General features: G+C 41.4%; 1 protein-coding gene across 1 annotated transcript; it reads right to left on the reverse strand.

Moving 5' to 3' along the window:
* Positions 1-1,030: 1,030 nt before the first annotated feature.
* Positions 1,031-13,720, reverse strand: LOC134666032 (protein odr-4 homolog). The gene is made up of 7 exons (XM_063523137.1): positions 13,516-13,720; positions 13,217-13,418; positions 12,123-12,472; positions 11,645-11,824; positions 10,797-11,004; positions 6,980-7,156; positions 1,031-3,006 (listed from the first exon to the last, which is right to left on the reverse strand). Exons 1-7 carry the CDS (start codon positions 13,609-13,611, stop codon positions 2,816-2,818), a joined length of 1,404 nt encoding a protein of 467 aa, XP_063379207.1. The 5' UTR covers positions 13,612-13,720; the 3' UTR covers positions 1,031-2,815.
* Between the last annotated feature and the right edge of the window lie 308 nt (positions 13,721-14,028).

A 14,028-nucleotide genomic window follows, 5' to 3' on the forward strand; every position in this document is an offset into this window, starting at 1 on the left:
GCTATTAAAAATAACTTGTGGTTTCATTTTTAATACACTTATTTAAAGTTTATTCTAAGACGCAATGTAAGTATTGCGAATTTTGTTACGTTTAAGGCGTGACAAGCAACATCAATCACAATGATATGGCGCGGCAATGGCGTCCAATGAAGATAATATTTATTTTGTATGAAAAATAGGGAGTCTAAATACTTCATCATTTTTAAAAGTTGTTGAACTGAAGTGTCACCGTTTGAGGAGTACAATCTATGTTTTAGTTATTTGCTCGTGTTACAGGCCACACCCGGCAGAAGATATTTACATGTAAAGAGAGACCTTTGCCCAGCAGCGGAACATCATTTTATAGGCTACAAACGATATGCTCAAGCAAGTAGGTATTCAACTAGGCAGATTTTACTGAACCTTTTTATGAGTGTGTGTGTGTGTGTGTGTGTGTGTGTGTGTGTGTGTGTGTGGGAGTGTGCATTAGACAGAGACAAGTGGCGGGAAAGAGGGGAGGCCTTTGCCCAGCAGTGGGACACACTAATAGGGTAAAAAAAAAAACCTTTTTATGTGTTTTCAATAATTTCACGTAAATATAAATCCGTATATGAGGTATCATATAATTTATTATTCTTCAAAGTGTTTTGGCCACTTTTAGTCCACAATTGTGGTGCGACTCTGTCCGTCCGTCAGTCTGTCGCATCGCTAAATATCTCGAGAACCAATTACGACATCGATTTGAAATTAGAATAGTAGTGAACAAGGCTAATCCAGACGATTCGAAATTGATTTCTTTACAATATATTCGCTTCCTCAAATTATCATACTTAACTTACCTATATTAGAACTGTTGACGGAGAGCGTCATAGTCGTGCATTTTATTTTAAGCCTTTATAATTATAAGGCAGAGGGAATATATTTTCCACCTAATTTTGAACTTTATTTCAAAGTGATAGAGTTCAATTTTGCATAATTCCTGACACCCTTATGCCTTATAAAGGGTTAAAGGTATCAAACTATTAATAAAATAAAATAGATTAACAACAGATAGGTATTATTTTTTTAATAAGCAATATTATATTACACAATTCATCACAACTGTCCTCTGTACATAAAAAAGTAGCCATAAAAATAGAAACGTATTACCTACACAACTCTTGTCACAAATAAAATTTCTAATTCTATAATTATAAAATCAATTCATTTTATTTCATTGAAAAATCTTTACCAGTTTATACACGAGTTATTCAGAGTTATCAAAGTATTATTGATTGTATAAGATTTCAGATGTGCGAGTCGCGGAAAGATTTCAAAAAGTTGGAAAACTTATCGGAAATTCCAGGAGAATTTTACTGGAAAAAAGGAAACTTTCATTTTGATAATGAACATTTTCCCACACATACCAAAATGAGAAATTTCCGAAACTATTCCATTTGTAAATTTAGCAATTTTGGAAACTTTCCGACGGTACATCAGTAAGATGTAAAAGTGTAAGAAAAATTCGGGCTTCGAATTTGATAGCTGATGAATATGGCGCCGTACCGCTTGTACAGTGGCCGTCAGATATATCATAGCAGTCAAGGTGCTCACATTTATCTGAACACGCCTCTATTGTCAAGGCGTTAGAGTGCGTGTTCGGATATTTTTCAGCGCCTCGGCCGCTCCGATATATCTGCGACTCGTACGAGTACATTATGCGGTAACTCTGGTTGTTTAGTGATAAACCAGTGACCACAAATTAATCATTATCAAATTAGGAACACGATTTTATCCTTACATTTTACACAATTCCTCTCCAATCAATAGCCATTACGTTAATTATTAACTTGAACAATAAATGCAGAATAGGGTTAATGTTCTTGACATAAAGGCAAAATGGAAAAATTCGCCGTCTGAGGCGAGTATACTAATTTGCTCTGATGAATATAAGTGTTCCATGGCTATAAAAAACTTTTACAGTACATATGGTGCTATTTTCCCGCACTAGTGCGTAAAATAACACTTTTCGTGCGATGTCAAAAGTTTAAAGGGCCATATGTACTGTAAAACGTTGTACGATACACGTGCGAATAGGTAATTCGCAACTCGTGTCGATTTAAAACACTCCCTTCGGTCGTGTTTTAATTTATCGCCACTCGTTTAGAATTTCTTCTTTTTCGCACTTGTATCGTAAATAACTATTCTTCCAGCGTAACGAGCAGCAATTTGGCTTTTTCAAGCCAGCCAGAGCCCAATTTATAAGTTTGTATTTAAAACGGTTCAAGAACTTGCTTGTGATTTTCGCTAAATTGCGGTACTTGGTCGATCGACTGAATTCATTGTGGGTATTGTGTAGTTACAGAATAGATGTAGTGTCTAATTGTTTTCCTTCGTATTTTCTCGGAAACGTTCGTTTTTGTCATGCTACTTCAGTCAACCTTAGTACTTTTTGTAGGTACTTAAACTTGTTGAAATATCAAGACACGTTCGTACATATCCATGAAAATACGAAGGATAACATGCACTACATTTGTATCTGTGTGTCAAATATTCTAAAGTTCTTGATCATTGTAAATGTGGCTTTAGACTCCGCTTTGACTAGTGAAGCTCTACGTAGAATTTGATAACATCTTGGTCAGGCCCAGAACTATCGTGTCGTAATAGTGCACCAGTATGGAGACTATGAGGACTAACAGGGCGAAGCAGATGCCGGTTATGTACATGAGATGGCTGGCTTCTTGTGACAATACGAAGGAAAACAATTATGCACTAAGCGAAGGTGTCAAATACTGCTTGCAAGTTCTTGATCATTGTAAATGTGGCTTTAGACTCCGCTTTGACTAGTGAACCTTTACTAAGACTTGGATAACATCTTGCTCAGGCCCAGAACTATCGTGTCGTAATAGTGCACCAGTATGGAGACTATGAGGACGAACAGGGCGAAGCAGATGCCGGTTATGTACATGAGCTGGCTGGCTTCTTGTGGGGTCGCCAGGAGTTCCTCGCTGCTGGCGTCCCGGTCGAGGGCGTCGAATTCTGAGGTATCTGAAATTAAAAGTTGTATTAAAATTGGTACTTATTGTAATTTTACGAGTAGGTTAGAAAAAATGTTGTTTGTCTGGTTTATGATGTAACTTATTGTGTGTACCTACGCACTTTAATACTATAAATAACAGCCATGGAATACTCATTCAATGGGGTTTGCCGGTCAAAGTATTTGGCAGACGGCGCCAGCATAGCTTGCCCTGTCAATCCCTAGAATTGTGTCAATTTTTACGGCATTAAGTCCGCCTGTTGTACTTTTTGTATGTGCAATCAAGTTTAAAATAAATAAATAAATATTTATTTGTTTTTAATGGAAATTTATGAACTGGATGCCAAGCCTCTTAAGCCAAATCTCATAGAAAAGGGGGCATGCTCTGATGGCGCCATATATGCAAACCTTTGACAGTTGCCAACCACATTGTTTACCATATTCTTGTGCAGCAAATTCGAAATTCAAACTGGTTTTTCAATGGCTGTAAACATTTAATACTAAAATATTGTTGCTCCAACCACTATAGATGAACGGATTAACTATGAAACTTTCTATGGGTAAACATACAATTTTAGCGAAAGTATGATTACAGTAGACTTGGTTTCAAAGCGCTATACCGAGCGCTTAATACGATGAATATTTATGAACACAATTGCCAAAACTAGTACGCGCCTAAACGCCACTTGCACCAACCCACTAACCCGCAGTTAACCGGTTAAACCGTTAACCCAGTGTCAAACTCCAGGTTTAATCGGTTAACCCCGGGTTAGCGAGATGGTGCAAGTGGCCCTAAAGGAACTAGGTTTATAACCCCTATTTTTTCTCCAATGCTTACTTGTGTCTCACATTTTGCTTAATGATAGAGCGAGACTCGATGACATTGGACCAAGAAATTGTAAAGGTGGAATGCCAACCTAAGGCATCAATACATTACGCAGCATTTCTTCCTGATTTAAGTTATTTAGATGGTTGCGAAAGTGTCATAAAAGTCCTTATGGTAGGTACATAAAATTATTTGCATTCAATAGCAACAGGATTCAATAAAAGCAGTTTATTGTTTACGGGAGCCGTTAAGTTTAATATTATTACTGTCGTAAAAAGTAATAAAGTTAATATCTGGTCGTATAACGCCATCATAACAGCAAGGTCGATGTAAACGTACAAGGGTTATGATCATTTTATGCCCATAATATACTTAATAACGATTTAATTCAATCTGATGTCATTTTTCATTGTCGTGTTACTCATTGTCGAGTTGTTAACTATTTATTAATGTAGGCATAGAGAAATATAGTAAGAATAGAGTGCTCACTCCATACATCAGTTTTGATACCAAAACGACTATTATTTTCGCAGTCGACATCTAGCGTCGAGTAGCGGATTTATCAGGACCGCTACTTGACAATAGGCGAGTACCTAACTCGCCAAACGGGTCATTAAAGCACGCCATCTCACAACTCCTTTTAGAATCACTCGTGCGTCTGTCTGGCTGTCTGTATGTCTGTCTGTCTGACCATTCCCCCCCTCTCCATTACCTCCGAAACTACTGGGTATAAAATTTTGAAAAAAAACACGATGTAGTTCTTTATTACCTATAGATGACAGGAAAACCTATTAGAACTGTGCAGTCAAGCGTGAGTCGGACCTAATTACTTAGTTTTTGATGCAACCCCTACGGGTTTTAAATACATTTCATTCACGTTCCACCTCAAAAATACATTGTTAAAATTGAGTCATATACCCTTGGAACGCGAGTCCAACTCGCACGTGGCCAGTTTTTTTTATTTGATTGATTACCTGCAGGCGTCTCCACATCGCACACAACGTCAGCCTCGGTGATCTGTAGGTCCAACAGCTCGCGTACAGAGAGGAGCGCCTCGGCGGGCGCCTCGCCAGGGAACAGGTAGTCGCAGAGGAACAGGGAGCCCACGGGAACTAGGACGCGTCGAGGCGGCTCGTTGAAGTCAGTTTTATTTTTATTTCGTTGAGTCAGTTTTATTTTTATTTCATTGATTACCTGCAGGCGTCTCCACATCGCACACGACGTCAGCCTCGGTGATCTGCAGGTCCAACAGCTCGCGGACGGAGAGGAGCGCCTCGGCAGGCGCCTCGCCGGGGAACAGGTAGTCGCAGAGGAACAGGGAGCCCACGGGAACTAGGACGCGTCGAGGCGGCTCGTTGAAGTCAGTTTTATTTTTATTTAGTTGAGTCAGTTTCATTTTTATTTCATTGATTACCTGCAGGCGTCTCCACATCGCACACGACGTCAGCCTCGGTGATCTGCAGGTCCAACAGCTCGCGGACGGAGAGGAGCGCCTCGGCAGGCGCCTCGCCGGGGAACAGGTAGTCGCAGAGGAACAGGGAGCCCACGGGAACTAGGATGCGTCGAGGCGGCTCGTTGAAGTCAGTTTTATTTTTATTTAGTTGAGTCAGTTTTATTTTTATTTCATTGATTACCTGCAGGCGTCTCCACATCGCACACGACGTCAGCCTCGGTGATCTGCAGGTCCAACAGCTCGCGGACGGAGAGGAGCGCCTCGGCAGGCGCCTCGCCGGGGAACAGGTAGTCGCAGAGGAACAGGGAGCCCACGGGAACTAGGACGCGTCGAGGCGGCTCGTTGAAGTCAGTTTTATTTTTATTTAGTTGAGTCAGTTTTATTTTTATTTCATTGATTACCTGCAGGCGTCTCCACATCGCACACGACGTCAGCCTCGGTGATCTGCAGGTCCAACAGCTCGCGTACAGAGAGGAGCGCCTCGGCGGGCGCCTCGCCAGGGAACAGGTAGTCGCAGAGGAATAGGGAGCCCACGGGAACTAGCACGCGTCGAGGCTGCTCGTTGAAGTAAGTTTTATTTTTATTTAGTTGTGTCAGTTTTATTTTATTGATTACCTGCAGGCGTCTCCACATCACACACGACGTCGGCCTCTGTGATCTGCAGGTCCAACAGCTCGCGTACAGAGAGGAGGGCCTCCGCGGGCGCCTCGCCGGGGAACAGGTAGTCGCAGAGAAACAGGGAGCCAATGGGAACTAGGACGCGTCGGGGCGGCTCGTTGAAGTCAGTTTTATTTTTATTTAGTTGAGTCAGTTTTTTTTATGATATTGATTACCTGCAGGCGTCTCCACATCGCACACGACGTCAGCCTCGGTGATCTGCAGGTCCAACAGCTCGCGGACGGAGAGGAGCGCCTCGGCAGGCGCCTCGCCGGGGAACAGGTAGTCGCAGAGGAACAGGGAGCCCACGGGAACTAGGATGCGTCGAGGCGGCTCGTTGAAGTCAGTTTTATTTTTATTTAGTTGAGTCAGTTTTATTTTTATTTCATTGATTACCTGCAGGCGTCTCCACATCGCACACGACGTCAGCCTCGGTGATCTGCAGGTCCAACAGCTCGCGGACGGAGAGGAGCGCCTCGGCAGGCGCCTCGCCGGGGAACAGGTAGTCGCAGAGGAACAGGGAGCCCACGGGAACTAGGACGCGTCGAGGCGGCTCGTTGAAGTCAGTTTTATTTTTATTTAGTTGAGTCAGTTTTATTTTTATTTCATTGATTACCTGCAGGCGTCTCCACATCGCACACGACGTCAGCCTCGGTGATCTGCAGGTCCAACAGCTCGCGTACAGAGAGGAGCGCCTCGGCGGGCGCCTCGCCAGGGAACAGGTAGTCGCAGAGGAATAGGGAGCCCACGGGAACTAGCACGCGTCGAGGCTGCTCGTTGAAGTAAGTTTTATTTTTATTTAGTTGTGTCAGTTTTATTTTATTGATTACCTGCAGGCGTCTCCACATCACACACGACGTCGGCCTCTGTGATCTGCAGGTCCAACAGCTCGCGTACAGAGAGGAGGGCCTCCGCGGGCGCCTCGCCGGGGAACAGGTAGTCGCAGAGAAACAGGGAGCCAATGGGAACTAGGACGCGTCGGGGCGGCTCGTTGAAGTCAGTTTTATTTTTATTTAGTTGAGTCAGTTTTTTTTATGATATTGATTACCTGCAGGCGTCTCCACATCGCACACGACGTCAGCCTCGGTGATCTGCAGGTCCAACAGCTCGCGGACGGAGAGGAGCGCCTCGGCGGGCGCCTCGCCGGGGAACAGGTAGTCGCAGAGAAACAGGGAGCCCACGGGAACTAGGACGCGTCGAGGCGGCTCGTTGAAGCACACTTTCTCTGGAATATTCACATTTGGGGGTGTTTAATTCACTCTATAATATGCCATCATAATCATCATCAACATATCAGCCTTTTATTGCCCCTGCTGAGAATAAGCCTCTCTTCAATCGAGTAGGTACGCCACTTATCCCGGTCCCGATCCAATCTCATCCAGAAGTGACCCGCAATCTTCCAAGAATCGACGGACACTTTAAGAAATTGTTTTTAAGTTCAAATTAACCTAATGCAGCAACCACATTCATACGATAAGCCTGACAATCTTAAGTTAGCATACGACGACCACTATTAGGTGAACAAAAGGGTTTCCAACACAGACAAAACATCCTCCAGGCTTAGCATAGTCGCGCTACCCCCTCTGCCACACATACGGTAATTTTACTCCATGTTCGAGTCGAAAGTGTCTTTGTGTGACGTCCGTGTCTTTGAACGGACCAATCACGGCACGGGACTTCGCTCACCTCGTCCCGCGCTCCCCCGCATTTTTGGCATCATCGGTTGCAAGAAATAATTGCTCTAAACTCGGTCTAGAGGATTCCTATGGTTTCCAATTACAAAGGTTACTTATAAATAGGAATATTTACTATCAAATCTACGTCCGAATTCAGACAATTTGTGTTCTTGTTGACTACAATGTGTTTTAAGTTTTAGCTACATGATTCTTATTTGTATGATGTAGTTAAAAAACCGGACAAAGTGTGAGTCGGACTCGCCCACCGAGGGTTCCGAACTTTTTAGTATTTGTTGTTATAGCGGCAGCAGAAATACATCATCTGTGAAAATTTCAACTGTCTATCACGGTTCGTGAGATACAGCCTGGTGACAGACGGACGGACGGACGAACAGCGGAGTCTTAGTAATAGGGTCCCGTTCTACCCTTTGGGTACGGAACCCTAAAAAGACATACGTAAGTACTAAACTACCTTACACTAGAAGGTGGTTACCATGCAACTATACATATTACCGATCGAAGAGTTATTTTGTATGGTTTTCATATTAAAATAAGCCCTTTTGAATGGACAGTACTCAAACCTGTCTTTAAAATATAGTAGGTCGATGAACGATAGACATGTTTGTAAATGTACGTAACAAAGTGTAATACGTGATTACATTCGTTTAAGCCCGTACATTCTTATGTCAAACTGCATTTTTGAACTTTGAAACTTCATTCCTATTCTGGACTTTGAGAAATATTGTTACTTTGACTTTATCAAGATGAATGTCAAAAAACATAGTCAAAATTAATCATCGCTAGAAGTAAAAAACCTTTGATTAATGATTAACATTATATTATCTCGAACACCTGGTGACACGCCCACGGGTAACAAGTAACTTTTTGTCGTCGATTTTAAAGATAAGGTAGGTAGGTACCTGTGTCCAGACTTTTTTACGATTTGGCAAAACCTAGATAACCTAACCCAACCATCGATCAGTGTCGTAAAATGTGATTTAGCAAAAGGTCGGCGACCAGACATTAGGTTCCTGCCTTTTGTATGAGTAATCTAATATATTACATAATTATGTCCTGTCAGTGCTTTAGATCTTATGATAATAAAACCGTCCATTTTTTTTGCTAAGATAAGTTTTTTGTTGATAGTTGTCGTAGGTGTATTCTTACAGATTTTTATGATTCGCTCGTGTATACAAAGTAGGGAATGCAAATCGGTTATTTTTTGTATGGAAATAATCGGTTTTTGCATTCTTTAATACAAAGCTGGGACCCTTCTAAAAACATATCTAACCTCTTATATCACATGAAAATAAATAAAGTACTTATTGAGCATTTTCTTCATTCCATTCCGTCACCTTTTTAACTGGGGCTCCTTGTATGGAGGTAACGAAATGACCGGTACGTTGAATGATGTAGGACCCTTTTTTTCTAAGGTCAGAACAGCCCGTCATTCAGAGTAGAAAATACATTTTCAAGTAGTATATTCAGAGGAACGGCTTCTTGTAGGACACCGTCCTTAAAGTTTCTGATATCAGTTGAGTTTTCTTTCTAAGTTATACATCTACGACTATTCATCTAAGCATTTATGGAGTCCATATTTTTTGGTTTTCGTTGTCCTATACTTTACCCATAATTACCAGAAATATCGCATTACTTTAGGTATAGTTTTTATTTACTCCTTTAGGTATAGGTACTCCTTTAATAGGTTAACTGAAAGATATCCCTCTTAGGGATAAGTTCGCCTATGTTCTATCTGATGTAACGAATATATCTTTTTTTTGTACAATAAAATGTTTACTTACTTGTACGAGAGGCACGTATTTCCGTAAAAAATATGTATTCATAATTGCCCATATATTAAAGTAGTGTGCACAAATTTCTGGCACTTTGTCACTGTTGATATTTAATACCTTGACTGTACGAGTATTGCATGTGTTTCGCCAACCCATTGTTGTAGAAGTCTGTGTGTTGACAGCTCACAGAACAAATTTAGTTAATTTATGTTAAACTTTCTTACCTTCAGGCAACAGATTGTCATCAATCAAGGCGTCGCAGTGCATAGTGAACCGGGAAGCCAGCGACCGCGCTATGTCCTGTTTGACCGCGGCGATGGCTTCGCTGACCGTCGCCTTTGGGTACAGGAACACACTGGACGACACGACGCCGCTGAAGAGTACGCTGCCGTCGCATTCTGGGTATTCTGTGTTGATAGCTTAAGGAACAAATTTAGTTCATTTATTAAACTTTCTTACCTTCAGGCAACAGATTGTCATCAATCAAGGCATCACAGTGCATAGTGAACCGGGAAGCGAGCGACCGCACTATGTCCTGTTTGACCGCGGCGATGGCTTCGCTGACCGTCGCCTTTGGGTACAGGAACACACTGGACGAGACGACGCCACTGAAGTGTACGCTGCCGTCGCATTCTAGGTATTGTGTTGATAGCTTAAGGAACAAATTTAGTTCATTTATTAAACTTTCTTACCTTCAGGCAACAGATTGTCATCAATCAAGGCATCACTGTGCATAGTGAACCGGGAAGCCAGCCACCGCACTACGTCCTGTTTGACCGCGGTGATGGCTTCGCTGACCGTCGCCTTTGGGTACAGGAACACACTGGACGACACGACGCCGCTGAAGTGTATGCTGCCGTCGCGTTCTAGGTATTGTGTTGATAGCTTAAGGAACAAATTTAGTTCATTTATGTTAAACTTTCTTACCTTCAGGCAACAGATTGTCATCAATCAAGGCATCACAGTGCATAGTGAACCGGGAAGCCAGCGACCGCAGTATGTCCTGTTTGACCGCGGTGATGGCTTCGCTGACCGTCGCCTTTGGGTACAGGAACACACTGGACGAGACGACGCCGCTGAAGTGTATGCTGCCATCGCATTCTGGGTATTCTGTGTTGATAGCTTAAGGAACAAATTTAGTTCATTTATTAAACTTTCTTACCTTCAGGCAACAGATTGTCATCAATCAAATCATCACAGTGCATAGTGAACCGGGAAGCCAGCGACCGCACTACGTCCTGTTTGACCTCGGTGATGGCTTCGCTGACCGTCGCCTTTGGGTACAGGAACACACTGGACGAGACGACGCCGCTAAAGTGTATCTGCCGTCGCATTCTAGGTATTGTGTTGATAGCTTAAGGAACATATTTAGTTAATTTATGTTAAACTTTCTTACCTTCAGGCAACAGATTGTCATCAATCAAGGCATCACAGTGCATAGTGAACCGGGAAGCCAGCGACCGCACTATGTCCTGTTTGACCGCGGTGATGGCTTCGCTGACCGTCGCCTTTGGGTACAGGAACACACTGGACGAGACGACGCCGCTAAAGTGTATGCTGCCGTCGCATTCCAGGTATTCGACCGTTTCTGGGAGACAGGTCTCCTGGAAATGAAATTTGTCTTGTAAAGTTGTTGGGCTAGGTATTAGAAGGAAACAAAAGATATGGCGCGCCGCGAGAGACTTGCGACGGCCGTAAAAAACTTTTGTCTCAAATAATCTGCTAATATACTTTTGTTTAAAATTTTGCTAGTCAGATCCCTTCGGCTATATATTATTCGGCTTCGGTTATTATTAGTCATAGTGTGCTTTGCCATAGCCTACTACAGAGTTGCTTAGTCTACTTCCCTTGTGAAAAATATTTTTAATGGTTTTCGCCCTTTCGCCCTTATTTAAAATGTAATAACACTGAATAAAACACAACAACTTTGCGTTAGCAATTTTTATATATTACTTATATATTACTTATGACCCTTAGTTAATTATACACCTAATCCTTCCTCAAGAATCACTCTATTGATAGGTGAAAACCGCATGAAAATCCGTTCAGTAATTTTTGAGTTTATAGAAGCAAGCAAAAACACAAACAGACAGGCACAGCGGGGGACTTTGTTTTATAAGGTGTAGTGACTATTATCTATTCTGTGGGCTAATGAACAAAAGGCAACAAAATAATATATCCTCAAAAGCTATATATGGTTCATATTGTGCTACCTTTTGTTTGAAAACATAATTGAATACTTACAAATGGCACAAACAATGACACTTGCATGGACTTCAGGGCTTCTTGCTGTGTGACTTTAGCATTAGTCTTGAGTTTCTTCTTCTTATTTAGATTCTCTAAAGCTTCTGAACCAGTCTTTAGCTCTCCGTCTATAAACATAACGCTGGACTCTATCGTCTTCTGCGCTGATTCCAATATTTGCTGAAAGATTAAGGCATGTGTAAGGTAATAGTGTAAGTCAGTTAGCGAATTAGGTCAATTAAATCTACAGCTGACTGTACTTAGGTTGCGACAGACAAAAATGTCAGATATGAAAAAAACTTAGATAATTGTGTGACTGCACTTTATAGAGATGTTTTTAACACAGGATTGAGCAAATTCCAAAACCAAATCATTTAATTTCAAGACCGAAATGGACCTAACTGAAAGAAAAAAAAAGCAGCCTATAAGTTGCTCTACAAACACAATACACATAACTTTACAAACAAAACAAACTTACTTGAAATTGTTGCTTAACAGAAATACCACTCTTCTTCACAATGACCGGATAAACATCATCAAATTCAAAATAGCAGTCCAGCCTCTGCCACTGTTGTGGTTTCGGCAAAAATTTCCAATCAACAGGCTTCGTGAGTACAGTTTTTGCTGAACCAACCTCCACACTCTTGCATGTGAGGACTTTTGTATTTGTTGACATGTGGAGAACAAGCCGTTCTGTTAGACCTGGGCAGTTGCCATACATATACGGGTTTGTGCTGAGCGACTTGTATGTGTAATTCAGTATTGCTTTCACTCTACTGAAGCAGTTTGGGTCCTCAAATATATCTTCGTCACTTGTGATGAATATACCTGCAATTGTGAAGTGAAGATTCAATAAAAACCAAAGTGTAAAAAAAGTACCAGGCAATTGTGGATATAATGAAAAATTTTATAATACTCAGATTAGGGGCTGTCTATAAATTACGTCATCGATATTTGAAGATTTTTCACCCCCCCCCCTTCTATAATCATCCAAAAATCATGCTTCAAATTACCCCATATCCTCCTACTTCATGCTACCGTCATCCAATGTCCAGACCCCCCCCTAATTTGAAATCACGTAATTTATGAATAGCCCCTTATTTAAATTTACTTTCAGATTAATAGCGAGTAATTGACTAAATTGTAAAAACTGTTTGTTTCACCTTTTCACCACTATTAACTTGACATAAAGTCAACACATTTCGTGCCCCACTTGATATGTTATATGGGTTGTAAACATGCAATTTGTGGCTTGACGTTGAAGACACTCTATTACTTCATTGATGCGGTGGCGAAAAGGTTACACATTCAACAAGAGTGCTAATCAATTTGACCACTCATCCAGTTATAAATAAAATTGTGGACACATAAAATGCAATGGTTGTTTCAAGTGCAACATTGTGCCAGAGAATGATTTTGTCTAAGTTATAGTCACTGCATATATTTATCATTATTTGATACTAAAACACAGGTTTTGGTATCTCTATAATTAGCATTCTAAAGGTCACCTTGCAGGTATACTTATGTAAATAATTTATTGCCATCATTCTTTGGCAAAATTGATCAACATACCTTGAACAAACATCCCTCCGGGCAGCATTCTAGTAACATGTTTGGCGTGGTCTGCTATCCACGCCTCCGACACTCCCGCCAAGCTCCTAACAACCTCAGGCTTGTCTGAGGCTGTGAATGCCTCGTTTTCCGCGGCATTGTCAGGGCTTTTCTCTTCTGGAGTACGTGCCAAATGTATCACATTCTCACGTGAATCTGTCGTCTGTAAATTTACAATTATTACTTAACTTATATTCTATAAGTAGCCGTTATTTTAATTACTTAACTTAAAAGATTAAGTACAAACTTGTGATACGTGCCTGACCTAGAATAAGTCCTATAACGAAAGTTTCTTTTGATGCATACTGTTCGAGATACTGAAGGCAGTACTCTGTGGAATACACTGTTCTAACCATGGTGATGAATTTACAATAATTTCATGAAGTTTTACATCAACAATATGGTTTTGACGGTTCGATTTCACTTCACTGTAATGCCTTGCGCCTGCCACCGCTGCATAAATACATTCAACTGTCATTCAATTGTCAAATAAGTCAAATTCGCTGTCACGTCAGATTTGATAGATCTTAAGTGGTATCCAGACGATGAAATTGGCGTCAAGGGCGTCAATCTCCAATTTTATACTTAAGTTGTATCCAGACGAGACAATTTTTCGCCAATATGATGAAATTCTCCGATCGAACAGGGCCGTGCGGACGCAAATACCAATTTGATTCCCCGATCACATCAGCAGGTGCGGACACAAAAATGCCAATTTTCATAGTAGAATGCAAATTGGTGATTTAATTTGTGTACGTGTGGACGCTAGATGA

The sequence above is a fragment of the Cydia fagiglandana genome, chromosome 7 (genome assembly GCF_963556715.1).
Source record: "Cydia fagiglandana chromosome 7, ilCydFagi1.1, whole genome shotgun sequence".
Lineage (NCBI taxonomy): Eukaryota > Metazoa > Arthropoda > Insecta > Lepidoptera > Tortricidae > Cydia > Cydia fagiglandana.